The sequence below is a fragment of the Anarrhichthys ocellatus genome, unplaced genomic scaffold (assembly GCF_004355925.1).
Source record: "Anarrhichthys ocellatus isolate YVR2014 unplaced genomic scaffold, GSC_Weel_1.0 scaffold18, whole genome shotgun sequence".
NCBI lineage: Eukaryota > Metazoa > Chordata > Actinopteri > Perciformes > Anarhichadidae > Anarrhichthys > Anarrhichthys ocellatus.
Genome location: NW_022280048.1, coordinates 6,705,140 through 6,732,403, shown reverse-complemented (window position 1 = coordinate 6,732,403; position 27,264 = coordinate 6,705,140). Strand labels below are relative to the sequence as shown.

Here is a 27,264-nt window from a genome sequence, read left to right as displayed (position 1 = left end):
CACACACACACACACACACACACACACACACACACACACACACACACCGTCTGTCTGAGTCCCGAGCCAGGACTTCATTTGGAACTCATTTCCAAACACAAGTCAGCGGGCGATTTGGACAGGGCTCTGGTTGAGGAGGGGAAACAATAAGCTCCAGAGAGAAATACACAAGAGAAAGAGGAGAGGAAATGATTCCATGTTCCAATGACTTTCAGATGCATGAGTCAATGCCAGCTCCATGATGTTTCAGTTCACCTCCACACTACCTAAACGCCTTCGCACGCATTCACCCTCTGCTCTCTTGTTCTGCGAGGGAAGCGGCCCACAGACCCGGCTGTTCCAGCATCGGTTGGTCAAAGCACGGATGAGATGAAAGCAGGAAGCAGAAATAAACAAAGATTAATTGCTCACAGACAGGAGAAACTAGGGACCGGCTGTGTAGGGGGGCGGGTTGGGAGCTGTGAGGCAAAAGTCCAAAAACAGGATGGCTTGGAGTGGGGTAGGAGCTAGACTGCTGCTAGTCAAATCTTTTACATGTGCACCCCCGGACGACAACACGTCCGAAATATTACCAGAATAAAAGAGAGCGGGGGAGTTTGATAGGAGGATAAACACATGAAAATCACAGAGTGAATCACCAAAAAAATAAGTAAAGGTACCTGCTGGCAGCCAGAAAAAGAGCGCAGACAGTTGTTAAATCCCAACATGGATTACAACTCAACAGCATCCTTCCACAAGCAAACAGCTCTACCCAGGACCGCTAAAAGATCCAATGTCATGACAGAGACAATGAACCAAAACAAGCCCTTCAACATAAGATCACTTATGAGCAGATTGCCCGTTGGTTTCTTTTCTGAACAGTGGACAGGCCGTCTCTCTCCGTTATGATGGAAGAGACATATGCAGAGGTCTACGCTTATATTCATTTATATGTAGGGACATAGGCATACATGTAGAGGCAGTTACTTTTCTTTAGAAAACTGACAGTCATCTCTTTTTTCACTTTAAATTAGTGCTGGGCAAGTTAACACGTTAATTTCGCGTGAACTCATTCATTAATTAACGCCGACAATTATTTTATCGGCGTTAACGCATTTTTTTATTTTGTTTTATTTTGAAAGTCCGTTGCTCACTGGCAGGCCAGCAGTGGAGGAAGTCTTCAGCAGACTACGTTGATGCAGCGTGTGGGAGAAGTATAGTTCGATAAACAAAAGCAAAACAAGCTAACAAAAGCCACAAAGAAGTGGATACAAACTGCAGCCGACTAATATTCGCGTCGCGTTTGGTGTGAACGCACCTTTAGGATCGCAACGAATGACGGCACGTATGAGCCTCAAGAATGAGCTAAGAAACTTAGCGGAAAGATTAATGTGAGACAACATCCGGTTTCTTCAAACGGACATCCGGTTTTCAGAATAACAAATTTCAGAATAAGATAAAGTATGAATTATATTCACATTAAGTATAAAACATGCTGCATCTCGTGAGTTAAAGGGAAAATACACCTAAATTGTGCGTAAAGTGTCTTTATTCTTTGATCGCTGTGTAACCATAATTACCTCTGAGTTACAGCATTATATTGATGAACAGTAGAGCTGCATTCACATGCTCTGACTGTCATGAAGACAGACATTTTTGCTGAAACGTGCTCAAACATTTTATTCCTGTTGCACAGCAGTGGACGTTTCACACACAGTCACACACTGAGCACAGATAGTGAAGAGATAGAACTGCTACTGTGTAAAGGGAATACTGCTGCTAACAACAACCTGATGTGTTTAAAGTGTTTAAACCAAATGTTATTGCTCTTTTGTTCATATAGCAGTACTTTTAAAATAAAAGTGCGCAATACACTACTTTTGAATTCATTGTTGAACTTTGCTATAACAATGCGATTAATCGCGATTAAATATTTTAATCGTTGCCCAGCACTACTTTAAATATAAAGTATGCATAAGACACTGAGCCACAGAGACTAAACAAATGCAACAGAGGAGTTGGAGGAGCAATGACAGTGGGCTTTGTGGCTTTGTGGCCTTGTGGAGTGGGACACGGTGGGTCTCACAGGTAACATCCGTGTCCAACTACCTTTACACTCTTCATTTCTCGGCTGGAAAGCCCGGCAGTCTGGTGACAGCCACCAGAAGCACATTTATCGCTCTTTGAGAGAGTCACAGTGAGGGTGTTTCTGTAGTGTAGCTGGGCTAGCGGCTCTCTGGTGTGAGTCTGTGAGGGAGTGTCAGTACATCCCAGTAGCCCTGCCGTTTATCCCAGTTAACATTACTGGCACTGGCCTTTCAAGTGCCTGTGAGGCATTTCCTTTAGCAATGTGCATTCCAGAGTACACACACTTTTCCCAGCGGAATTCTCCGACAATAAACTCTGGCGGACAGAGTGTGTAAGCTAAGCCACGTGTGTGCTGCAGTCTAGTGTGTTGAGCCAGCTGTGACAAGCTGAGTGGAGACAGGACACGGACAGATCCAACACTAGATGTGTCCTCGTGCACAGTAATACTCATTTACATCACTGAGAGGGGAAATATCCATGGGCTCATTTCAAATCGCAACAGAAAAAGTATTTTGCAAAATGCAAGAAAAAGAAACTAACAGTAAATGTGATAAAGGCTCAGTAACTCTTTAACATTACAGAATAGTCTGCTGGAACTTGTCCCGCCTTTGTAAATCCTCACCTGATTGCTGTGCATCTCGCTGTGTGTGTGTGTTTCCAAGTGGCCTTGTGTGAAAGTGTCTCTCTTGAAGCCAGACAGAAATATCGGGGCGATTAAGCACAAGCTGTTAAACAAATCTACTGGGGTAAGGAACAGAAAATAAAATGCAATATCATAATTAGAAGCTTGAGTGGGCGGGATAAGTAACGAACAAACAAACAATCCCAGGGAGAGAACTCTCTGTACTCACTGTGACCTACTGCACTGGAAGCTGCAACTGGGCTTTTGACTCCATCACGGTTGAGAAATCTCCGGTGTAAGGCTCTTTCATCTTGCAATTACTTAATCTATTGATGAAGATAATGATACGCGGGGTGCACCGACTGTTGATTTCTGTTCACGTACTATTTTTACATCGCAGCTGCTATCCTCAACAATCAAGACCTTAATTCACATCGTTTTGCTGAATTAATGCTGCTGCAAATCACTTGTAATTCATGTGTAGAAAACATAATGACGTCTAGCTCACTGCCATGACAGAGAAAGGCACACTTTACACTGGCACATGCATTGAGAGAAAAACGGATGAAAAACAAACTACAGCAACAGTGGCAGCTGTGCAAGACTGCAGAGCTTTGAGCTAAATGCTCACTATGACAATGACCATTTCACAGTTATTAATGTAAACAAAGCGGTGCCAGTTTATTCCCTGTTGCGGTGCATGTGAATGACATAAGCAGACAGGGAGTAAACAGGGACCAAAGCTGGTGCCTGGCAATGCAACTCTCTACTGTTTACCAGCTTCAGCCTCTGACCTCAACTGAAACTCATTTAGAACAATGCTTGCAGAGTGATACCAGGGAAGGAGAAGGGAAGAGGTGGAAATATTGTGTTTGAGACATAATTATTTGGTGAAATTGATGAGATAGAGCTTCCCAATTTTCTCTAACACGGGAAACAGTGTCCCTTATTTGTAGTAATTACAACATCTAAACCAGATGTGACAATGATGTAATGAAAACAGGAGTAACCTTTAAAGGTCACACTGATATGGCCCAGCCAGATCACTGCAGCACAAATAAATACCAGAGCATGTCTATCTGTTCCTCTACAATTTTGGCTAACTTGCTATGCAAGTACGGGCAGCAATATCCATTTGGTGGACCTCTCGGTCCGTCTTTTTTTTCTTCCAGCCTGGGACCATAGGATAATATCCTCGGAGCTATAACACTCATGATTCCAGAGTACGGAGAGGAAACATGAACATGTTTTCAGGAACATGCCTGAAAAATAGACCGCATCCCATCACCCATGGTCCTTAGCAGCAGCCGTTACCGTGGGTTGAGCCATATCTCTTTGAGAGGGGTGGAGAGTACAAATTATTGATTGTAACCTTTGAACTACATGTGTAGCATTGACAGGGGAAATGCATCAGGGGGGGAGAAGGGGGGGGGGGGGATGTACAAGGATATGCTGTGCGTGGCCTCTGACTCGCATCCGAACATCGCCGACTTCCAGAAAACAACAGAACGTCACAACACGCACACACAAACACATGTGTGTACCCTGCGTGCTCCCTGACACACACTACACCCTCCCTGCTGCTTGGCTTGTTCCTCTCCACCATTTCTTCTGACAGTCTTGTGTAAGTGTATTGTATAGCTGGAGGCGAGTCAGGGAAGCAGCAGATGCAGCATAAAGGCATCAAAGCAGCCATCTCCACCACGGCTCTTAGCGGGTCAACTCAAAGAGATAGCAGTGAGCCAAAGACACTTGAATCAAGGTTAGCGGCAGCATGGGGGGCTATCAAAGTGATGTAAAGCACGTTGCATCCTATTAGTACTGACATATTGATCTGTGTGAGGCTCACCTTCTGTACAAAGCCAAATCTGTATTTCAAAAATAATGATGGTTGCTCTTAACCCTTCAAAATGTGAAGGCGGCATGTTATTGCATCACCTCATGGGTCGACCACATTGGATCTCTGCACACTGTATTCACACATGACCTGCATGTACTGCTCCTACTGGAGGTAGCAGGATTATTATAATGGATTCCTGGTGAAATAAATTATCAATGGAATGTAACGTTATGATTATAATTATACTGGAAGTTGGAAAGATCACGTCATACTATAAAATACATAGCAGCACATTCTGAAATGATTTGCACAGTTCAGCACGAGGCTTTGTGCAGCTTTATATGCGTCTGTCAAATCATAACGATGATTTGATTCCACATGATTATTTGTACATAGTTATTTGGGTTAACATTTTGTTAAATTAAATTGCCAAATTATAGCCTTCTTTATAATCAAAAAAACGAATATAGATACTGAAGGAATTTTCCATAAAAACCCATTTAAGACCTAAATTCTAAAATCTTAAAATTCTATATTTTACTCATATATTTCACTTTTTATTAACTTTTACATTAATATAATTTGTTATTTTGCTTTGTGTTTTTATCTTGTGTCTGTACAAAACTAAACAATTGCTCAATGTTAAAAATGCCTACTCCGGTTCTAGTAAGTCTTCTCTACAACTGAATTCCTAAAAATAAACCATTAACTGAAAATAATAACATCAATCGCTGAGTTCTCTATAGTATCTTGACATCAACTTCTGCAGGGTAATTATTTGCAAAGATGCTAAAACACACAGGCAAGTAACGCAGCTTCTATATATTCCACTTAGAAGAAGGGCTTTCATCACAATATACTGTAGGTCATTTCATATCTCGATGACGCTATATATCTCAATATAGCACGTTTTCTGATAATTCAATAAATAAATAATCACATGGTAAAGACTCATTAAACTTGAGTTAGTATGTACTTATTAATTCAAAAGACCTAATTCTATATAATGATATCTTGATGCATTACTTCATCAGGATATGATTCTACTGAAAGACTATTACTTTCCATAAGCCCTGCTTAGAATCGGCATGTTATACAGTGGATATAAATGACATATTAAGCTTTTCCCCCACATAAAAAATGCCGTTGGGATGAATGAGACATTTTTAAGGATGTAAATCATCTGCTCCTACCTTGTACACAGTGTAGCTACTGATACCACACTGCGTGTCAACAAGACTTCAGCAACTGACGACAATCAAAAGAACTTCGTCTTCCGCTGCAATATTTTTTGCTCATTATACCCAGTTAGCTCTGAAGTGTGACATTCAGACACACAGAATATCTGCTTTACACAGAAGAGACGGCCTCGGCTACACACACACACACACACACACACACACACACACACACACACACACACACACACACAGTACACATGGCGCTTCAGCCTTTTACACTAACAAGGCTGTGTCCACGCAAGTTGATCCCTGCAGAGTGGCAGGTTTCTGCTGGAGAAATGACTGTTGTGTGTTGCAGTTGTGTGGAGGGAGCCCTGCATAGTTCCAATGTGCCACTGTATAATAAGCTCTACTTATTTTAGCTTCATTATCACCAACCAGTTCCCCTGCATCACAGGACATTACAGCAAATTGGCTCCGAGATAGACAGTAGTAAGAGAGACAGGGAATGTGTGTGTGTGTGTGTGTGTGTGTCTGTGAGAGCGACTATGAGTGTGCGTCACTGTGCCTACATCAACTAAAGCTCACTGAAAACTTAAAGGGGTAAAACCCAGAGGTGTGTACTTTAATGAAAATGATACTTTGTTCTGGACATGGCCTTTAACGTGAACTATTTGTGGGTAATATTGCAACATTTTTCAGAAGATAAGATATATTAAATTTTGCTTGCTTGCTGTACATGCCAATTGTCCCCGTTTGTCCCTTTCTAGATTACAGCTACTCACCAATGAGCCAGTCACGCCGCATGGACCTGTGGAACTGGAAAAAAGATCAACCCTGCAAAGCTACATAGCAGCTAATTAGGAAGAACGACTATTCAATGCAAGATTCAAAAACACCACAGTGTGAGCAGCAGGCGGTGAAAGGCGAGCACATCTTAAATGAGGTCCCTCCAGAAAAAAACGGTCCAAAGCATTCTCCTTCGCTAGCAGCAGAGGGTGCCAGCACACCACACAAGTATCCCAGCATGCCACACAACTTTAGTCCAGTTTGCTCATGTAAAAATATCAGACAAAGAGACAGAGGCTGGACCCATTGTTGGTGTGCCATCGCTGTGCTTTCTCTTTCCTGCTCAGGGTTCAGTTATTCCATCTCTCCTGGCAGCCACTGAGGGCTGTGTCGGGGTAGGGGACGTGGTCTAGACATGCTGTTTATTCCAGGAAACCATATAATGGTGTTTCACATGGTGACGCAATATCATAAAGTCAAGCTCGCTGGCAAAGCGTTCTAGGTGAGCTGGAACTTTACGAGAGGGTAATTGAGGTGGCTTACATGAAACGAAATGTCTATGAGTTAAGGCTGTACGAGGTATTACACGCTACTTTGCAGAAGAATTAGTATACACAGAGGCAAACAGATGCCTCCGTCAAAGCTTTGTTCAAGCAGAGATTTGGAACGCTCTTCGTATAGCGTTCGTATAGATGTTCCCCGAGCCCGTGGCTGAAGATGCCCAGAGTCTGAGTAAATCACAGATGGCTATTTCTCTCTCTCCCTGCCCTGGGGCGACAGGGAAACCAGGCTCAGACTGCCACCTCCTCAGCCCGCAGTGGCAAAGAGCCGGCAGCGTCAAGAGGACAGGGAGAGGAAAGAGGAAGATGGAGTCTGGCCTTCCCTGCGGGTTTCCTCGGAGAAACGGTCTCCATCTGCTCATCTGGGCCAAGTCTGACAGTGATCAGTTTCCACCATTTCCTTTTACACTCTACTGTATGTGAATCAGAGTATGCACCAGGGAAGCAGCCTGTGTTTTTACACACAGAATATCTTCACATTTGAATTCAGTGAGGACAACAGCACTCATTCATTCGTACACTGAGCATCAGAAACTAATTGTGTTTGGCAGTGTGAGACCCTGAAAAGTGTTTCTGAAGCACATCCAGTTTTCTCCGACAGTACATTGTAACTTGTATCTGTAGCTCTACTCCTTCCTATCCAGTGGATTGTAAGGTTAGAGGATCAATACCTCGTTTTCACCCTGGATCCCTGCCGTTGCAGCCGGTTAAGAGGAGTTTCCAGATGGATCTTGTTAAGACGGAGGCTTCATCTGATGAAAGAGCAGTAGAGGCTGAGCTCAAGGTCAAGGGACATCCACTTGAGAACTATCTGGATTCAAGTGGAGGTGCAGCACAGAGGACAGTGGTGAACTGGTGATGTGCGGTGGAAGAATGGAATAATCCAGACTTGCTGCAGGGTGTTTGCCTTTTGAGCGCATGTAATGCAAAGCAGTGGAGAGAATGCGTTCTGATGTTATCAGACAGATTTCGGGCTCTCATATCTGGCTAAACTCTCCGCGTCCTAACAGCTGGTTCAGCCCTTCCATGAAATCGGAACAGTAGAAAGAGAAAACAACAGCCGCCAGTCTTTTTGTCCATCTCTTCTTTCTACCGTGCTGCAGTTGCCATGGTTCCATGGTCATCGCTCAAGAGGGAAATACAGGGCAGTCTGTCAATATGTCAAGATCAGACTTTATTCTTTTTTTAGATACGTAAACATTAATTCTCAACCATGGGTATGCTTCATTGAGCACTATTGTAGTTATAAAAGAAAGTGTTCAATTGTAAAGCTTACACATTAGCTGTGATGTTTCATGCATCAGCTGTCCTTCACATTATCAAAAGAAGCTATTTATGTAGAATTGATTTACTCATTTACTTTGCAGGTCCACTGAGAGCTTAGAGATGTTTTATTGGAATGGACCATATGCAGCTTGTCTCTGATTACATGATAGAAGGACCTGGTGAGTTGACTATATAAGTGTTTCCCACAGGAACCTGAGACTGTGGTGGGTGGACCTCAGACCCTCAAAGGGGGTCTGAAGGTATGACCCCCCTAGAAAAAAAATGTTGACATGTTAAAGTTAAACACTGGTGATGACATGGTCAAATAGTCACACCCACAAAGCATGGTAAGTGTTATGTGTTTTCTCCCCTCCTGCCCTCCCTTCTCCATCTCTCCCTCAGTCTCCTATTCTGTGTCAATCAGTTGACTGAGTTCCACCTGTGGGGCAGAGGGGGAGCCAAGAATAAAAGCAGGAAGCCTCAGGAGTTCAGCTGGTCTTCACTTTGTTGTTTTCTGTCGATGCTTCTGTTCTATTGATTTTGATTGTTTGGCATGACCACACCTGTCCCATCCTCTCCCACTCTGTGTAAAGACTCATTAATTGCGAGTGAAATAAATATTGTTTACGGTTAAACCCCATGTGGAAGTATTTCTTTATAATTTGGGTTGTTTTGTGTTAGTCCCTAATCATCCCCTAGACCAGTAAAGAAAAGGGACGCAACAGTAAGCAAGACGGGTACGGGTGGGTTGCCGACTGGCTGCATCGCTGTCTCACTGAGGACAGTCCACCACAGTTGACTGTCTCGCCGGAAACAGGGGGCCCCGTCCCTCCATGCAGGGAGAGAGGACGCAGCGAGCAATAAAGCCCACGGCCGAGGTGCTGTGAAGCGCTCGGCCATGGCTGAGAGCCACCTTCACCCCCCGGGCCTTTCCAAGCAGACCTAGAGCCCGTGACTTCTCACTGCCACAGAGTAAAGGACACCCGAGGGGATCCTCCCTCACAGAGCGGCTGTCACTCAACCGCCATGTTGAATTCCCCGGGAAGACTGCGCAGACCCCACCCGTTGTAAAGGAAGTGTAAAATGTTTCCATTATGGAACTCAGGCAAGCCTCCCTAGAGTCGGATAGTTCATGGAAAACACCGCAATAAGTTCAGGTTCCATCAAAGTCATCTACAGTGTGTAGAAAGACATGATTTCATTCTTATCTTGAAGTACAGAGCTCTTGTATACTCCTTGTATGTGTATACTTTGGCAAATAAACGATTCTGATTGAAAACCACTGTACCAGCTAGATGGCTCAATAACATATTTTCATTTCTCTTGCCGACACCGACACCATGTTGAAAGGCTATTAAAAGTCACTTCTTTCATATGCATGCTTAAACTAGCTGCCTATTCTGGTAAATCTCCATACTTAATGTATATGTGTCAAATTATAATACACCATAAATTAATTAAAACCTAATTGACTATACGGCTCAGTTTTGCAGTACTGCTGTGTGTCAGCTGTGAAACTCCACTGCAGGATTTCCAAGTGACACTATTGTGGTCGTACAGATGTGGAACAACCGTTAGAGATAATATCGTGGTCTGTCGGTGTTTAGAAAGGCTCCACATGTAGAATCAAAATCCTCCAGAGAAATGGGTTGGTCACCCAGCACTCAACGTTGCTACAATGTTCTCCAATATCAGTCGAATTTTGTTGCTGTGTGGAGTAAATGACGCTCCTTTGTTGCTTTGTTCCTTTGTTCCTTTGTTCTCCGGCACACTTTTCTTTTGGGTTCTTATTTCCACGGCTGAGCAAGTTGTTTATCAAGTTTGTTGTTCTGTCTCAACACTCACACAGCACACTTGTTATTCAAGACATTTTACTACTTCTCCTAAAGTCACACGGATATTGGCTATACATGTATTAATATGGTGTTTCAGGGTTAGTAGCTTGCCAACAGTTGGACTGTAGATTGTATTACTTCCTGATAATCAATCCAGTGTTTTGTTTAATACTGCACCAATACTAATACTGAGTCCAATATGCATCTCTAGCACAAGCCCTCTGATTTCCCAAACAAACGGAGTAAAAACAGCCGCCTCTCTGTTTGCTATTCACAGCTATTGCTCCAGAGTTAATAGCTCAATTTAAAGTAGAGGCTGTAAGTGGAATGAGTGAACCAGGTAGCTCTCTCCTGAATGTTTGCTTTCTCTCCACCTCTATTTATCCATTTATAGGATGTGTGTCTGAGAGAGGGAGTTAACTCTACTCCGGCTATATGATGGAAAAGAAGCCCAACCTGAAATGTGAGAGCTCCTGACTGAAAGGATCCGATCCTGATTCGGACACAATGTGCCGTTATAAAGACTTTTTCCTTAATCAAAGCAGCCGGGGCTCTGCAGATTATGTCAGGAACCAAAAGGATAAACCCTGCACTTAATAACATCCAACAAAGACAGATATGAAGGCGTGTAGTACTGTAGATTGTGCATTGCATTAGTACATGACCCGTTGTCAGATGACAGGGTAACTAATGGTGACATTACAGACAATTAGCTGGGAGATGGCATGTCGTAATTATACAATAGTGATGAGAGTGCCCTTATCAGAAGCAGCACAGCCGAGATCCTGTGAAAATTAGGCTCCATTATTACACTAAGTTAAGTTACATGACCAATGGACAGAGTAATCAAACATCAGACAATTCATTGGGAATAACAGAACTCCTATGTAGACAAATTACTGAGGATATGGTCTACCGCGTTATCAAAAGCAGGGAAATGAGGCGGAAGGGAAGGGAGGGAAATTGATTTTCTTTCTACCCCGTCAGGGAATGTGGATCTGATGAAAAGCGAAAAAGAGATAAGAACTTTCCAGCAATGACTCAACACATGCAAATATGAGCTTTCACATATTCCTCCTTCCCCCTGAAGCCATTGCTTGCCATAATCATTAAAGCCCGCCGCTTATTTCCAGGATGATGAAGGACTACTTATGCTGACTTCAAGTACTCATCAGCAGCTCCTACTTGCAAGTTGCGGAGTCATAAATAGGACTGCATTTAAGTGGTTTAGGTTGGAATTAATTCAAAATAAAAATGGACAAAACTGTGTTTTTTTTCAGTACCAATTTGTCGAGCAGCTGGAGGATGGAGCGGAGAATGCATCAGAGCTGTAAAAGATGTCCTGATTTGCTGAAGGGACGCTCCATGCTCATTTTTCAGGTTCATACTTGTATTTGGGCTTTCTACTAGAACGTGTTTACATGCTTTGATGTTCAAAACACACATTATTGTTCTCCTTCTGTCTCTTTAAGCTCCCCTCACTTAAAAAAAGCCCAGCCTGCTCCAATTGGCTAGTGAGGAAAATATGGTGCACATTTGCAAAGGTAGGTCTCAAGCCGTGGGTGGAGATACTCGGATGGAGGGCGGTGTATTCTAATGAGCCTGCATGCGACAGAGGAAGGGGAACCAAATCTGAATGGCTTGTTGAATCACACGTTTACGTATTTAGGTTGGTAGGCACTCCAGATACACAAATGTATGTGCACCAGCACTGACTTTTTTATGAAATATGCCCTTTAATTACACTGAGTCATTCAATCAGCAATGTTAACATCAAAGAACATTTTCTAGCACTAAGTATCACACATTCACTCCAATACAGTGCGCTCCCTGGTAGGAAGAGGAATGTCAGCAAAAGTCAAAGTCGCTGATCAAATGCCAGATAACCAGAAATGTGATTATTTTGACTGATAGTGTGCCTTCTATGGAGGTGCTGAGGCTGTTCTTTGGGTGGATACTGCACAGGGCAATGTGGAGTTCTTATAAATCATACAGCAGTGATATTGTTAATCTTATCAACATAGAAGGCAAACAACCGTTTGTCTCCTTGAAATCAAGTAATGATGAATTTCGAGATCAAGATTACTGATATGTTTGATACCTGCCTTTTTTTAGATATGCAGTCCACCTCTGACATCATGAAGGTTTCCATATACAAATCTAAATCCTAGCCATCCGGGCCAAAACCTCAAGATTTAAGGATCTGAAATAAAATAAAATGAGGCATTATGTTTTATTACTCCAGTAGAGTCTAATCCAGGTGTATAGGACAGTTAGCTGTAGTTGGTAGCTATTGAGCAGACACAAGCTAAGTTCAGCCTTCAGCCCAGTAAAATGAGTTCATTAAAGCAGGAGCAGTGCAAAGCCAAAGCAAAATACAGATAGACGGAATTTTTAAATGTTCCAGGAAAAGTGAGTGAAAATAAAACTAAATTGCTTTTACGTTTGCATTAGACTTTATCTTACCCAAAAAACCCTCATTAAATTTCCACTGGTAAAGTGTGGGTATGATCCAAGTAGCATGATGCTATTTTGTTCACTCTCTGCTGGCTTTAATCACTTCTAGCATTTACTATGTAAGACTGATTACACTGTGCATAGCACTGTGGTAATAGATTAGACTCAGTGTTGAATGAGTGGGAGTCTGTGTTGTCTGAAGCACTGGGAACAGAAGTTTACTTTACTTCTGTTTCATTTACTTGACACCTGTAAGTCAAGAAAAACATCACATTCAAATGAAAAACACATGGACGCTGGATTTAGATGCTGTGAGCGGAGGCTGTCCCTCTCTACAAAGTCTTTAACTAGAGAAAAGACAAACATTTAGGAGAAAGAAGGGTATTGGGGAAAGGAGGTCAGCTCGTGGAACTCCCTCTGGATGCATTTCCAAAAAGCTCAAAAAAGGTGTGTTAGGCTGCGTCACATTTCAGTCACCACTCTGGCGCAGCCATTTGGGGAGAAGGTCTGCAGGCGGTCATGGAGGAGGCGGGACTGGAACAAAGTGGTTGTGTGGGGCACATGCTGGGTAAATAGCAGGCCCCACTATGTCCTATCCTTTAACTGGAGATACTTTAACAGTCAGGGTAGGCCCCACATGGGAATATTTACCTTCACGAAACTTTGCTGGTGCTCCCATAGATACTACACTTTCCCAGCTTGCACCTGCCCCCTGACCTCCTCTTTTACAGGGGACAACTAAGTGTAGCAAAGGCAAGATGTGGAGGAGGAAGAGAAAACACATGTCTGCAGAGCTCTTTCCAGGCAGCCACCGTCCACATACACACGATAATATAGGCCGTGGTTACACTTTTCTTTTTAATCCCGCTTTTGTGATCAGATGCGTCAGATGTGTGTCTACACTTTACACTTCAATGTGACTGGCCTGATCTTCTGGTGAACAGATATATGTGGTTGTCAAAGTAGCCTATACATTAAAAAAAAGCCTATAAGTCGCATTGAAAATACATGTGCAATCACAGCTGTCGACCCCTTCTTTCAATGTATGTAGTCTTAGCTGAAATCCAGGAAACACCTAATTGATATTTACAAAGCAATTGCCTCTGCAGTGTGCTGGCTGCATCAAAGAGCAGCAGGAGAAGCCGGTCCGGGCAATTGTACACCTTATTAACATCAGTGTGCAGCAACACAGTATGTGTGTGTATATGTAGTGTGTGTCTACATCCCAGGTGGTCCATTATGTTGTGAATTTAGATGTGGCTTAAATGTTCCTATTAGGACTCATCAACCAATAAGGCCAAACAACTGTAAGATAAAAGTCAGTAGGAAGCTAGCAGCACTGCAAGGCTGCAATTCTCAAAACAAACCAGAACATGAAGTCGTTGAATGGTGGTGCCAGAGGAGAGGCCACACGGTCCTGTACCTAAAAGGTAAGTGTTCAGAGATTTGCATAGAAGTCCTCGTGGTGCTCCTTTTTCCTATCATTAGATATTTTTTCAATATGATTTAAAATTATTCACGGCCGCTGCCCAGTTGAGCTGCAGTCCAGCACACCTGCGGCCCCGCGCTAAACTGAGCCGAAGTGTCAAGTCTCAGGTGTTAAACTCAAGTGTCTTTGATTATCATCTGTAATGTGAAAACATTTTCACACAGTGTGTCCTCTTCAGTAATTATTATGCTGCATTGTGGAAAATCAGCGATTGCAGCTAAAGAAAAATGCATTCATTCAGCTGACAGGATCCGTTTCACCTTGAAGTTCTCGACTCATTCGAATCTCCGATATTTAGTGGGCAACCCTAGTAAAAATACTGCATAGATATAGCTTGGATGTTTTTTTATTTTTTTTACCTTCCACTATCCCTCTCTTGTGTAAGTGGAAAAGATCCCAGGTGTGGTGTCACAGGTGACCACAATTAAAAGGGTTCATTCTGAGGGCAGCATGAATTTGCTTAACAAATGTCATGGATATCCTCCCATTACAACGTGACATCTTATGTGTTAAATGTCAGGGCCTTGAGGTTGGCACTGGAACATGTGTATTTGGCCATTCAATTCAAAGGATCCCTCCCTAACGGCGTACGACTGTATTCAGGAAACATCACAGTACTTTTTCAGATTTGGATGTAAAATTTGAGATTTCAGGCTCGTTGTTACACCAAAGGGGAGGATCACAGGGTGACCATAATCATCACGATTAATCTTCTGAATACGATGAACATCTAGCAGTAACCTTTCACTCACTGTATCCACTGAGCCCTCGTCTAGCAAAAGTATGTCTTTGGGTCTTTGAAAGTGGACAAAAATGGGACAAAATTTGAGCAGTTTATACAGAGGTGTTGCACACTGGTTTCATTCAGCCAGTGGAAACTGATAATAAAAAAGAGTGAGGATGAGGAGAGTTACACAGAGCCAAGGTGGGAAAAAAAACAACAAAAAAACAATTTCCAAATCCAGATGGACTTGAACTATCTTGAGCGTTCATCTGTGGGCCTCTGTGTAGTAAACGGTAGCAGATTGGATTAGACGGAAGTCTGAATGCTGCGCTGGAGTGGCCTGCCTGTGACAAGGGCTGGACAGCCACGATAAAGCTTCTTCAAACACCTCCGGCCCACTGCCCAGCTCTGACTGACAGCTGAGATGGGCACGGGCTTAAGGTGGGCGGCCCTTTGGATTTAAAGTGCAGCCACTTAATTTTTCACAAATTGACGGCGATGGTTGTCTAGTGTGAGAGCCAGCGTCAGGTTGGACAGTGAGTGGTGAGAGCAGATGCTGTCTGTCTTTCTTTTTGTTGTCTGTCTCCCTACTGCAGCTACAGTCTTCATGGGGAGCGTGCAGTGAAATTAAATGTTTAACAGTCATGCAAGAGGCTAGTCCAACCCCCCCGCCCTCCTCCCGCCCGTCCTCCTTGGAGAAAAGTGACGCTTCAAAAGAAAAGCTTTCTCGATGCAGGGCAAGCAGGGAGCGGTGACAAAACAACAACATTAAACCGTTTTCAAAGACATGTTGGCCTAGACTTGTCAAACAGCATCAGGGGCTCGTGCTAATGACAGGCTGTTGGCGGAGGGGACGTGGTAAACACACAAGTCATCAGGAGGAGATGCAGACATGGCGGGTGGACGTATGTAGTTCGAGTTGTGGGGGTGTGAATGTGCTGTCAGAGGGCCTCAAGCAGGAGAGTACCCGCTGGGAAAGAGAGAAAAATGTTTGTGTAATAAGTGAGAGGAATGTCAGCGTCACCTCTTGTCAGAGGCTCCTGGATTTCTAGCAGCACTTTCATCACGGTGGCACACGCTGCCAGTCACACACTGCAGGCCTTTACACAATGGGGGCGTGACAGATAAACAACACGAAAATGAAAAATACTGGTCTGTAAAATATGAAAGGTCCAGGGCTTTTATTGTGAAATGTAAGAACTGAGGGAGTTAATCTGGTACCCGCTGCCGTTGACAAAGGTCAGAGAAAGAAATATGTTGCATTTTTGCCTCATAATATTCATGTACTGTATGAATGTACTGTATGATATAAAAACAATAGTTTGAAAAAATATATTGACGCGCGAAGTAAAAGAAAACCACCTCTCGTGTGTAAAATGCTTTATTATGTTTATTAAAGGCCTTCAAAGTGCATGTTTGAAGCTGTGCAGAGATGCTGCATACTTTTACTGCGTTGCCACGAATATATAAAATGCAGCGGTGTAAAAACACTTCTACACCCTAATTACACACAAATGTCAACCCCCAAATGCATTTAAATGTCGACAGATTGTTGCCATATGTGACACGAAGGCACAAAGACCACAAAACTAGTTTGTCATGATTGGATTTGATTAGATCCAGTGCTATAAACCGCCACAGTGACGGCGACAATCATCATCGCCACAACCAGAATGGATTTAGCATCTTATCTGACAATCAGGACATTGCTTTTCTTCGAATCTCTTATTGGCTTAGTGGATAAGCTTATTACGAGTGACCCGCCAAGCTGTAAGAGCTGAACATTATATTGCAGTTTCACTGCAGATTGAAAAGCATGTAAGCTTGCCCCCGTCCTGACAAAAATCAGGGCTTCAGTCCAAACATTTACACACACAACATAACGGGCCCGGGAGTTCTGCCATCAGTGCTTTCAGCTTGATCGCATTACATGTGGCTACCAGCAGGTTGAAACAAGAGTTCAGTCCAGGTGAGAGACTGATGCTGAATGACAATACAGCCTCTGGCAGACCTAAGGCGGGGCCTTTCCGCCGGGACAGGTGGACCGAGGATCTAGCCAGTGAGATGATTCAGGGAGCCAGAGGCCAGAGACCAGAGCCCTCTGGTTGACTGGCTGACCGGGTTAGAGCTTCTCAAAGAAGCCTCTTCAAACCCCGGGGCGAGGAAGCGCTCAGCAGTCTCCTCAGCAATTACCCCTCACTGCTGGGACCGAGACCAGAGAACACAGCTCTTTTTGTTCCTGTTTTAGGTGTGACTGACGAATGGGGACAGCTGTGAAGTGATGGCAGGCTTTTACTTTATCTTTTTAATAAAAGAGCATGAGCCTGCCATGAACACCAGCATGACCCACACCACCAACATATTACATGTCTTCACATGTCTTTCCAATGCAAGACTATTGAACCAACAAACAACATATGAGAGATGGTGGTACTTGTGTGTACAAAGGTAATAACTCTTCATTCCAGAGAATTACTCAGAAAAGGCTTTTTTCACAGTTCCAGAAACCAGAGAAGCCACAGTGCCTGTGATCCGCATTACACCACGCTGCCTTATAATGAGCCAATATCACACCACAACCAGCTGACGGCGCCTGATGCCAGGATCACACTTAATCCACAGTTCATTTAAAGTGCTGGAGAGGTTTACACAAGGATATCGTGCTGCAAAGCACTTCAACTAAGAATACCTTTTTTGTATTGCCATGTACAAATCGAGCTCCTGCTATAGTTAGATGTTTGAATGGTCGGGCAACAGGGATTTTCTGATGACCTTTTCCTGGCATTGATAACTGCATAATATTGTTTAATAATAATGTTTTTTTTCGTTTACATTACATTTGCTTGCCATTTAATGTAGGACCTTTTGAATGTCATCATTGTCAATCCGGCTCCACACACTGTTTTTGTGGGTGTGGATGCATTTAGTGGTTGTTTCTCACCATTCAGACACATTTTTGTTGTCATTTCACCCCTTTGTCTTAACAGTTCATTGATGTTCTGCCCCTCTCTTTCTGTGCACACTTGACATTTGTTGACGCAGTTTAAGGGGAATGCTGTAAAGGATCTGCCTGCTCATACAAACAAGGCAGCGAGGCCTGAATGGAAATCAGGATCTTAATCCAGCCCTAAGAGTTAAGTATAGTGGAAGTGGAAATAGTGGTAGAGGTAGTAGTAGAAGTAGTAAACAGTAGAACTGTGTCCCAATTGTTTGAGTTCAGAACAAATGGATTCAGGAGTTTTTCGCTGCATCTTATTTCCTTTTTCAAAAATGGTTATTTTGGACAAGGCTGACATGGAGCACATAACATACAGACATGGTGCAATATTTAATGGAGAAATAAGCAATAGTCAGGAATGCAACAGACAAGAGGTTGAGAGGAATCAACCAAATGTTTATATACAAGCAGATTTACAGCTCATTATAAATCACTGCACCCGAATGTCTGAGAAACAGACACCGAAAGAAAAGCAGACAGCCAGACGGACAAGCAGACAGACAGGCAGGTGTTTGGACAGAGATGTGGGGGATCAGAGGGGGAAGTCCAACCTGAGCCCTCCTTGCTCGCCCCCCTCCACGCACACACACGCTCCCCATCCCCAGTGCCAGAGAGCAGATGGGCCTCACAGCATGCCCCTCTGTTCACCAGACCTACTGTACAAAGCTGCACACATTACAGAGCACCAATGTAACATCAGTGAGCTGAACAGAGCCCTACCAGAACAGAACAACACCCCCCAACACCATCAGGGGTGGTAACATGTATCCTGTCTGAGATATGATAAGGATGTGACCTGTAAATGCAGAACCACCACCACTAGCGCAGTGTAATGTTTAAACGCTGGGACGCAACGTTTCCTGCCGTAAGGTATCACTTGGGACACGTAAATAAACAAACAAAACAGACGCAAAATGGATTTCCTTCCAGGTTTGTTGACGTTCTCTTAACCTGAGAAGCGGATAGAACTCTTTACATTCACGCTATGGCTCCTGACAACAGCTTTAAACCACATCTGACTCAAAGAATATGTGAAGGCGGCTCTAACACACTCTGCTGTAGTCCGACATGATGACTTGATTGTAACCGTTATAATCACAGCGAAAAATCTCTCGCACACAGAGGTTACATGAAATATCACTATTCCCATTAATATGATTTCAGCCGCTCTTCCGACCCCCACACAGACACACCGACTACAGAACGCATTGCTTAGTTCAATACTTCTTGACCTTAAAGGTCAAAGAGCTACAATACAGAAGAAGAAGCCTTACATCAGATTCTCAAAATCTGGTTCAGTGATTTATTATGGCACAAGTGACAATTAAACAAATACATAGCAGTGAAGAAAAGCTCCGTGCATTATGATGAAAGGAGCGAAGAGTTATAGACAGCCTTGTAATGTGTGGCTTGCCACTGTACTCTCATCCATCTGTGCTGGAGATTCCTCTATCAGGGCTCTTTTTCCACTGTGAGGCGATATGTCAGAGGCGCTTATAAACATTTCTCTATTTCCCCCCTTGAGCTTACAATATCTCATAGTTCAGAACATTGGGTCAGTGCCAGAGATCGAAAAACATTTGCTGCAATCTGCGAGCTCGGCTGGAAAGGGAACAATATCAAGAAAGTGTGGAGGAAAAGAAACAGCTCTTGCTTTATTCAACTCCAAATTCTCTCTTTCTCCCTAAATCCACTTAAAAGTCAGAGCTAACAAAAAGTGCTGATAACAGGCGCTCTCTCACCAGACTGTAGCATTTCTAAATGGAGAATTAAACCTTGAGACGGACCTCCGACATTTAAAATGTAACCTTGTGGGAGGACAATGGCGTTTATTTATTTATTTATAGTGGAGCCAAAGAGAAGATAATAGTTCTGCTAGATAGCGCTGCAGCTTGTTTCTTTACAGAGAGGACAAAAATGGGTGGCGAAGGGCGCAGATGATCATCTTTTCAATTATGCATTATGTCATAACGCGTTGAAATATTAGCGGGTTATTGAGCACCAAGCTTAATAGGTCTATCTGCATCAAAAACTTATATTCATTATTGAGATCATTGAGACTAAGAATCAGGGCGTTTAGCCGCTCTTACAGCAACATTAGGTTATCATAATCATCAATAATATAACCATTCAAATCATTTTTGATTATTACCTAGATTAAAGGGAGCCATTGTAACTGAGAGACACCTCTCATTGGCGACTAAACCAACACGCCTTGCATTTAACCCATCGGTCTTGTTGCCATCGTGTCACAGCCAGCTGTGATGTGTGTGGAGAGATAGCGTGGCAACACATGCTGAGTACATGTTTGCGTGTGCCTGTGTGAGCGTATATGTGAGGTAAGTGAGTATATGGTGAATGTGTGAGCTTGTGCATGAATGCACATGCAGGAGATCAGTGGTTTGGCGCATCAACAGAAGACACATTTGAACTCACAGTGCACATGAAGACAGATTCATTAGCGAGCTGCCTCACAGACACAAGCCTCCATGCAGTCATGTCTGTACTGTACGCAGCCGTCACAGCGGCTCAAGACAACCTTGAAACTGGCAGGTAGCACCATCTGTCCATTAGCCGGTACAGGGACTGACATGACGCACAGGTGGCAGTGGTGACCCTCACAACAGAGGTCTACGGGATGCAGCCACCGTACACTGCACTCTGCCATGTGACTCGTTAAAAGTAGGAGCCTTTCAAAGCACTTGGGGACACCAACCCACCTCACTAATGACTACAGGCTTAGGGGAGGACAGCCACACACAGACTGCTTCACTGCCCGATACAAAACATGCAGCGTAAATGTTTGTAGGCTTACATGGGCATTAGGAACACCAGTATGAGCCGCTTAAAGGGACAGTTCCCCCCCCCAAAAAATCAAAACATGTTTCCTCTTACCTTCAGTACTATTTATCAATGTAGATTATTTTGGTGTAAGTTCCTTAGTCCTTAGATATAAGCCTTAGAGATGTATAATAAAATGACTACAATGGAACTAGATCGCACTTGGCTTGTCATGACCCGGTTACTCAAGATAATACAGACCTGGTTGTGAGCAGGTGGGGCGCCTCCCCTTACTGTTTCAACTGCAACAATATCCTCTTATCAAATGATTTGTTTTTGTTACACTCAGCATAACCTACAAACCTGTGACAAACAGGACAGAAATCACACTGTACAATCCACTAGTATATTTCAAACGCTGTGCCTGGTAACCTGTGTCTTTGTTTTCACTCATGTCTGCTTGTCCTGCATCAACCCACACAAACATGTCCTTGAATATGCAGCTCAAGAAGAACAACCCTCTCAGAGAAATGGCAGAGCATAACCTCAGAGTCTTGTGTGTGTGTGTGTGTATAAACAGTAGGTAGTGCTGTGACAGATAGTCCTTGCTGGCAGAGATACACCACTGCATCAGTGTAGCATAAATATTCATTAGTGACCTTGTCACCTTGCTACACACAGAAATATGCTCAGGCATTCGGCACACTGATGCATACATACACTCACATACTTAGAAGCTATATTCCACATCAGTAGAGCGTTTTGACTCCATTCATTCAACCGGTACAAGTTGAACATTATACTCCTGGGTGCGTTGGAAATGCATTTGATGTCGCATAAATAAATACAAAAATGGGATCCAGATAATAGGTAGTCTCTGTACTCTGTTGTCTCTTTTGTTTTTTTCTGAGTTGTAATAAGAACAGCCTCTACAAGGAGAAATGCTAGACTGACACACTCCCAACAGTCAGCAGCTGGATCAATGCCCATCATTTAACGAATCGACACAAAGCGACCGCTGAGCCAAGACAAAAAATAAAATAAATGCTGCTGCATTATTTCTAAAATACTTGAGCTCACTGGGTCAACCACTCATTTCAAAACCATAGAAGCACATACTGTTTTCTCAGCAGCATTACGAGTACGGCAGCGTAAGGCAATACAAGATGCTGTGCTGAATCTAATAGCATTTCAGAGAAAATCTCTAATATATTATGAAGAAATTACATTAGCTTCTCATTTTCTCTCCATTTACTGAGTTTAAGCACACTGAAATGACAGATGTAAAAAAGGCTCACAGCTCATAAATTGTAGTACTTCACTACATTTGCCATGTCAGATTTATGTGGCATATGATCTGATTACTGCAATAGAAAGATAAAGTATCTTAGACTCACCGTTGTGTGTTTCTTGTTTAGGTGTTTCTTCTTCCTCTTGCCTTGTGTGTGTGCCAGGCGGGGGTTGTTCTCCTGGTCTGAAGGCTGCTGCCGGTGGCGATTGTTCTTGCAGGGCTCCAGGCTCAGGCCGTTGGGGACCCTGGCAGCCTTTTTCTTGGGTAGGGGCCCTGCCTGGTTGTCTTTGCACTCCTGGGGCATCAGTGTCAGGTTCTTCTTCAGAGGAAACGGCACAAGTGAAAGCTCAAATTAGTACAGAACAAACATTTTGGCAAAGCCTTTTACAGCATGCAGTCTTTGAGGATTCTGCAATCATACCATTCATCCACAGTCAAATCAATGTTTCAATACATTTTTATTCCTGAGAAAATCTGCTCATTAGCTCACTCGAGAGCTTGAATAAAAGAGCTGTATATCCACTCATAAAAGCCAATCTCCACTCTACACCCAAATTGAGGGTCAATGGTGCAGAAAGGCTTTAGATAGTGTATTATAACAAGATTTTATACATAAACAGCAAAAAAGTGTTTTTTCACTTGTTTTTTGCCATTTGGTTTCATTTGAAAGTACACAGTAGAGAAGCCAATAGGAATAATGAGGATAGAGAGAGCAAAATGGGTCTGCAGCTGGATTTAAACCGGTGATGTTACAGTTAGGTGGTATGTGTCTGAGACCAATTTATTTTTCCGTGCTGGTCCACCATTTTTGGTTGGACTGTCATAACGTTCACGGTACCCTGAGGTTGAATTGTTATAACTTTGGTAACCCCCTGACTTTTCATTAAGTGCCAGCAGCAGATCAGGGTTCTCTGTTATTCAGAAATATCTCAACATCTAGAGATGGATTGGCACACAGTTGTGTTTGGACATTCATGGTTCCCTGATGATGTATCCTCATGCCTTTGATTGTCACCTTAAGTTTACTTTAGTGCCACCATGAGGTTGACATTTATGGTTTTCAATTGAATGTCTCACTAAGTATTGGATGAACGTGACATTTGGTCTAGATTAGGGGTATTCAATTAATACTCAACAAGGTCCATTTAGAGAGAATTTCCTCATGTAAAGGTCCGGAACATCACAGTAATGTCTAACCTGTGCTCTGATTTAGTCCCATATATATATTGAAGTAGCCAACAGTTGTATTAACGTCTGTATGTAGTCAACTACTGACTGTACAATCAAATAAAGAAAGTTCAATTGAATAATAACTCAACAATATCTATTGTCAGTTTTCAAACTTAACTGGATGAATTATAAATACATACTGATAATAAATAAATAAGTGAATACGTAAAATAAAGGCTACATTATTAAAGAATAAATGACATAACAGAAAGCTTTTGAAAAATGTTTTTCTTAAAATAGTCTTTCATTTTAGAAAAATGAATTGAACTGAATTGTCTTTGCCCTGCAGCACCTTTGCACCTTTGTTGTTGTTTCACATTCAAAGTAATACGACAATGGTTGATGGAGCAATTTAAACCGTTTTTGCTGAATTATTAAGAAAACCGAATTCTGAAAACAAACCGATAAGCTACAACTCCAATATAGCGGGCTCCACACATGGGGTTATAGAGCTCGACAGTGCTGATCAACAGAACCACTCATCTGCTGCCGAGAGACTGTGTACTGTTTCACAGTTGTCCACCGTAGAAATTATGGAACACATCAGCTTTGTTATTTGAAAGGTTGACCCGTTTTGCTCCATTGTGGACCAAAGAGCCTGGTGAAGCAGCCATCAGAGTGGAGGCTGGCTGTTGAAAGGGAAGGTGCAAAGCTGCCACAGCTGAGCTAATGACATGTCAGTGCAGCGCAACTTTCTAATGAGGGGGCCGGAGAGACAAGGCTTTGAGTAACGGAAATGGAAGGAGTCTCTGTCTGTCCTTCAATTCTCTCAACTGTTCATCCGATCGACTTCACACTTGGAGGGTATATTATGAAATACCAGAGGCCAAGCAATCAGCAACAAGCACGTTTTGAACAGGCACTGCACTAGTTAGCAACAATGATACAGGAACACTTCATAGATTATGGGATCCCCTTTGTTTTGTTTTCTCTATTATTGTTGCCATGTCATATTTTATATGCTTTCTTAATCCTCCATACCTGTGCTACTTGAAAAGTTGCCAATCTCCAATTTTGAGGTATACTGTCTGTTCTATTTCATGTTTTCATCTTTTGATTCCTACTCTACTATGTCAGAGGCAAATACAGTACATTTCAGTCCACTACAATAATTTGCCATTGTAAGCTGAAAGGTGCTTAGAGCATAACTAATGCCTCCACAAGGCTCCCAGCAGAGTCCGTTGAGCCGGCAGCAGGCAACCAACAGTGCAGACAGAGCTAACAGTGTTCACCTGAGGGGGACAATCAGCTGTAAGCTCAAATAGCTGTGTGCTGCTAGATCAACGCTCTGAGTGTTGTACAGAGAACCTTTAATAATCACACTGATTGGGCTTTTTCTGCTGCCAATTGAGTATATTTACTTTAAGTATATTTTGCTTATACTTGTACTATTACGTTGTAAAAGGTTGAATGCAGGACTTTTACTTTCAGAGTAGAAAGGCTGTGATGACATATTTAGGGGTAGTATATATATTTGTTGAACAGCACCCAAGCTGGACTCAACAAAACCTTGCGTCAGTCCAAGATGTATCCCTCAGCCCGCAGAAACCACAGTGGGACTCGTAGTTGGTGCACAATGCATATGAGGAATAAAATCAAGGCAGTTCTCCACAAAATACTGGTGAGAAGCAGCAGTAGAATCAGCAGTTACTCGTTGAAGGACCACCTCGGAGCAACGCTAGCATGCCTGTAGAGAATTACATCACCAGTGTTACAGATACGCACCGCTGACAGAGGGATGAGTTCGATGGGTGTGCTACTGGCACTGACTCACTAAACCATTTCTAAAGGCCTCGATTCACTCGCAGAAAAACAAGTGCATGCATCAACTAATCGCGTTTGCTTTTCCCACCCACGCTCTTCCCGGGCAAATAATGCAACATGACATGCATTGTCAGTGCACAGAATAAGTGACAAAGTTATGATGGGGCTGAGAGAGGTTCCATTGTGCCAGCTTTCTGCCTGCTTCTAAGCCTCCCAACCAACTGATTGCCTGGAATAAATTATGCACGTTATGTTTTGCCTGCCCACCGAACAATAGCAAGACAAATTCCTTATTTCAGCGCCTGAAAGAAAAAGAGAAAAGTAATTGCTCAATATGGCTCACTCTCCACTAGCTTTCATTGCTGTGATTGTCTGGAAGTGTACGGAGAAATTACCCTGTGGCAGCTGCAATGTATGTCTGCAGGTAGCCTTACAACAGGTTCCCATCTGGAAGGCAGCTATTTTAACCAACTTTATTGTATTTATCAGGATTTAAACTTTTGAAATGAAAAATCATTGCATATTATAAATGCATGATTGTATAATAGAGTACAATCATTTCAAAGTGAGAAATTATACTTTTTCTATTACAAAAAACCCCCATCATAACATATTTTTATATATCTTAAATCCAATAGCCAGATATGCTTGCAAGCTGGATCTGGAGTCTATAAAAAATGTAAACTATTACATGCCAGAAGCTGCCTGCAGTAGAAATACATCCACTGTGCTTCGTCTGGAACTCTCAAGAAATGGGGAACATTCGAGGGGAGGTTCAATGAAACAATGTAGAAAACGAACTAACTGAAATGAACCAGTGCATAAAGGGGATGAATTGAAGGGACAGAGTGCGGTCAACGAATGATTCCAGGAGCGGGATTCAATAATCACTTCAGCGTGGGCTATGTCTTGTCCAATCAAAAAAAATGTCCAAAACAAAAACCCACAAATGCTAATAAAGTTGATGAGTCACCATAGTAACTGTTGAAGTGGTGTTGTGTCACACACACCGACTGCTTTTCCTTTCGGTCTATTTCACGTTAGTGAGCAAAGGGGGGAGTTCCTGGATGAACACATGCTTTTTGGTGGATCATGCGTTTGCCTCACAGGAGATGTTTGGACAGACTCGGAGACGATGGTGAATCTAATTTTATTGGCACATTTGGTCGGTAGTTAGTTTCTTTAACAGAGTTCTGCTGATACACACACACACACACACACACACACACCCCAGGAAACAGCCTAAGGCTCCTCTTAAAACAATATTTTTTTAGTACTAGAACAAATAAAAAGGGGTATGTACCATCTGTAACTGTAGGGTATTGTGATATCATAGTATCTGTATACCGTGCAACACTACCGTACATACATTAACTTCACATTGTCGTATTTGGGGATTTATCTGCCGACACTTTAGACAAAGCCCTTTAGAAAACCAGCCACCCTGTGTATTTATCTGTACTCGTTCTCACACGTTTTGGGGTTTTATTTGTATCCGATGCATCTTGTACTTCTTGCCTCAGCAGTTTCCCTTTTAGTGTGTTTGAACACCACCCTGGAGAACCTCCGCGTGCAGGAGCCCTCTGATCTCAACGTCTACAGCAGTAGATTAAACAAGCCGGATCTTCTCTGGTCTTTGCTGGCATTTGCGTCCCCGAACCCACAAGCCTGTGAGAGTCTGATCAAAGAGTCCGATCAACTTGTCTCACTGACACAATTTAATGAGTTGAAATAAACTGGGCTCCCAGCAGAAAGGAGCAGAGAGAAGGATGGATGGTGACAGAGAATAGGAACAGAGATGGAGAGGCAGAGAGCACTCTAACGCACCAGGCTTCCCACGGTACTGCTGCATTCAGTACATACACACACACACACACATACGCGCCTCACATCGCTACACAACAACAACAAAGTAAACAATAACAGGAGATCTAATGAATGCTAATAAAGACTGATGAGTACAATCTCTCCTTGAGGGGTACTCTGGGACAACAGCCCACATTAACTTCAGCTACCTAGTTGAGCAGTGAATTGTCTCTCCTTCTACAGGGAGTCCTTGACCTGGTTAGCACATTTTTAGTAGCTGTGAAATAGCATTAAGCAAGTGTTGGGGTGGAACAAATTGATGGGTAATTGCTGTTTGTTGGAAATGCAACCAATTACAGCTGTGTACAGAACAGCTCAACTAGAAGTGTAATGGTATGGGAGAAACCCAGCTTAACATGATGGGGTGTATGGTATATGCTCACCAGCACCTTCTTCAAACCGTAGGCTCTAGTTGTGGGGGCAATATTAGGATGTACACATAGTATATCATAATATCTACTATATACAGTATTTACTAATCTTTAGGTTTTATGTTTGGAGTAA

General features: G+C 42.8%; 1 protein-coding gene across 4 annotated transcripts in view; it reads right to left on the bottom strand.

Moving 5' to 3' along the window:
* Positions 1-27,264, bottom strand: part of auts2a (activator of transcription and developmental regulator AUTS2 a) — a 292,831-nt gene that overhangs the window by 202,168 nt on the left and 63,399 nt on the right. For 3 of the 4 annotated variants that reach the window (XM_031857275.1, XM_031857276.1, XM_031857279.1), the window contains exon 3: positions 22,007-22,219. In XM_031857275.1, coding sequence (XP_031713135.1) covers positions 22,007-22,219 — 213 coding nt within the window. The remainder of the gene's footprint in view (positions 1-22,006; positions 22,220-27,264) is intronic. The other variant, XM_031857278.1, reaches the window with a different exon arrangement.